Source organism: Stereum hirsutum, assembly GCF_000264905.1.
Source record: "Stereum hirsutum FP-91666 SS1 unplaced genomic scaffold STEHIscaffold_112, whole genome shotgun sequence".
In the NCBI taxonomy this organism is placed as follows: Eukaryota; Fungi; Basidiomycota; class Agaricomycetes; order Russulales; family Stereaceae; genus Stereum; species Stereum hirsutum.
Window position 1 is genome coordinate 1 of NW_006763242.1, and position 2,622 is coordinate 2,622.

Sequence of the window (2,622 nt, forward strand, 5' to 3'; positions counted from 1 at the left end):
CCTGATATACCAATCCTAGCATTCCTACTATTATTTCCGTATTTTTCCGTATTTTTATCGCCCATCATTCTATCCCTATTCCTCTATGTATCTACCCTAGCTCCAGAGCCCATACCTAGCCCCATACATCCTCCCCATACCCTGCATCCAGCTATCCTAGCCCTACTGCACAATTACCCCCCATTTTCCTACCCTATCCTACCCCCTACCCCATCCCCTACCCATCCCCAAACCACCCCCTACCCCGGGGCCACACCCCATACCTACCCACCCATTTTTTCACGTATTTTTTGCCTATTTTTTCGCCCATTTTTCCAGCCAGAATACCCACCAGCACCACTGCTCTTTAATAAAGAGCCCTTATTAGCATGGGCCAGTAAGATGATGGGCTCTCTGTATAGAGTCCCAGTCTTACTATAGGCACTCTTTATAAACAGGCTACAGCTACGCCTGCAACAATGCCGCGACCGGCAGCTCATCTGGCGCAGATGACGCGGCCGTCAACAACTCTCACCTTCTCTTTACACGCCGGCAATGGTTCTCTAACGCGCTGATGCAGTATGCATTCATTCCATATCTGACATTCAGCTCCTCACTTGTATGGTACTCTATCTAGGAGGCTCCCTCCCATGTTGGACTACCAAAAGCCGGCGGAGAACATCTTCGCTCTATCGAAGCTCCCCGTTCTCGATCTTGACTGGGGTAACTCTACGGCATCTGTGAACAAGTTATGCATCAAACCCCGCTCTGTACCCGTCTCTGTTTGGATCGTTGGCATCATCGACACCCTCTGGCTCTTCAACCCGCGCAGCGGCGAACCCGAGGCCCGTATTTCGGTGGGGGTGGCGCCCCTCGCCGACCATGCCCTGATGGTCGCGAGGAACGTACTGTGCGATTTTTCTCGGCCGGTGTCGAGTACGTCGTATTTTTCCTCCTGGTCTCGTTTCTTATTGACGTTGTTGATGCGTGCGTTTATCAGCCAGCACCAAATCTCTCTTCCACGTCAACGCTTCGAAGTGGACTTCTACTCAAGTTCACGGAGAACGTGCCAACCAGGTTAGTACTCGTGCTGTCCTTCGTCGGTGTCTGCTCATTCTTTTTCAGAACCAGGAGTTCGAGAAAGTCTACGATGCGCGCAACAAATTCGCCACCAAACACAAGATGCCCCGGCTTGCTCCCGAGGAACTCAAGAAAGGAGACTTAGTGCTCATGGAGGCCCAGATATCACGCTACAACACGAAGAAGGACAGGGATGGAAAGGTTCGAACCAAGACTAACAAGGCTGATATGGTCGAGTACAAGGTCTCCTTCGACTTGGTTGCCGTTTCGCTGTTGGAAGTTGGGCCCAAGGTCACAGAGGATGCTGCAGCGGAGCTTGACTCGGATGACGAGGGTCTTTGAGCTATCAATTATCTCTTTCCCAGCTACGTTTTCCTCCATGTGCAGAGATGCAAGCCTTATTTGTCTTCGGTTTCTCGATCTACGTCACCTCGTCTCCTTCTCCTTTTCTTCTCGATGTAATAGAGCTACAACGCTTGTTAAACATGAATTTCGTCTCCTATTGGTCATCGCCCCTGGGTGTTTTTCAATCTCGCGTGGCTCCGTCACCCATTGGGCCATCTAAGTTTGGCTCGCTTCGCAGGCTTACGCAACAGTTCGAATTTTGCTTCTGCTCTTGCGTCGACGACTATCTGCCTTCATTGACCCGCCCGCCTCTTTGTTTAATGTCAGCGGTTTGTATGTTTGTATTATCATTCTCACACAGCCCGTATGACAGTCATATCCTCTTTCGGCAGGTCACCGAGAGCGTCAGCGTTGCAGCCCTTCCAGAGCGCTCCGACGACAGCGCGGGTTTGACTCCCTTTCAAGAAATGATCTCCTTATTTCAAGGCCTCGATATCTTTGAGGAAGGCGGGGCACACTCAAAACAACTGCTCGATCACCGTCGTTTTGTGTTGTTTCCTCTGCGTGCTACCAAGGTGCGTCGTCTGTGTCGTTGTACTTGGCGTGCATTGAGTACTGTTTCAAGGTTTGGCACTGGTACAAAGAAGCTGAGCACGGTTTCTGGACGGCCGAATCAGTCGTAGGGCCCATTGCCTATGAGCCCAACAAAGAATCACGATCCATTGCGGGCTGCGTCGCTGCCGCTGCAATGTTTCTCAGCCCCATATCGACTCTCCATACTGCATCTTCCAGCATATCTTCGGCTGTCGACCTGCCGGAGGCTCGCTCATTCCTAGGACTCCACTCAGCTCAAGCAGCTATATCTTCTGAAACGCTTGAATACTTTCTGTTAGACCTCTGTCCCGATGACGCGTCACGCAGAGATCTACTAGAATCAGTGTCTGCATCCCGCAGCAACAGAATGCGGCGTCTTCTCTTCCAGCTCACTGGGCACGATCTCAACCTCCCGACTCAGGATATTGTCGTCTCCTGGATGGTCCTTCGTGTCTTGGTCCTTTCTTAGTTGTATGGGCGTGTGGTAGTACTCCTTCGCACAGTCTCGTGTAGATCATCCGTTACTTCGCTGGGCTGTGCACGCCATGATGGACTGTAAACTAGCGTTCCGTTCGCTATGTCTTGCTGGAGACCTTGGAGAACCGATCAACGCTCCTCTAGTGA

The 2,622-nt window shown here is 51.4% G+C and overlaps 1 protein-coding gene across 1 annotated transcript; it reads left to right on the plus strand.

Annotated features, from left to right (window-relative positions):
• Nucleotides 1-629: 629 nt before the first annotated feature.
• On the plus strand, nt 630-2,292 carry STEHIDRAFT_116862 (uncharacterized protein; the record flags this gene model as incomplete). Its single annotated transcript, XM_007311872.1, has 6 exons — nt 630-915; nt 980-1,056; nt 1,105-1,393; nt 1,447-1,733; nt 1,797-1,979; nt 2,030-2,292. Coding segments are annotated over 6 exons (1,385 nt in total), but the record flags the coding sequence as incomplete, so codon positions are not given.
• Between the last annotated feature and the right edge of the window lie 330 nt (nt 2,293-2,622).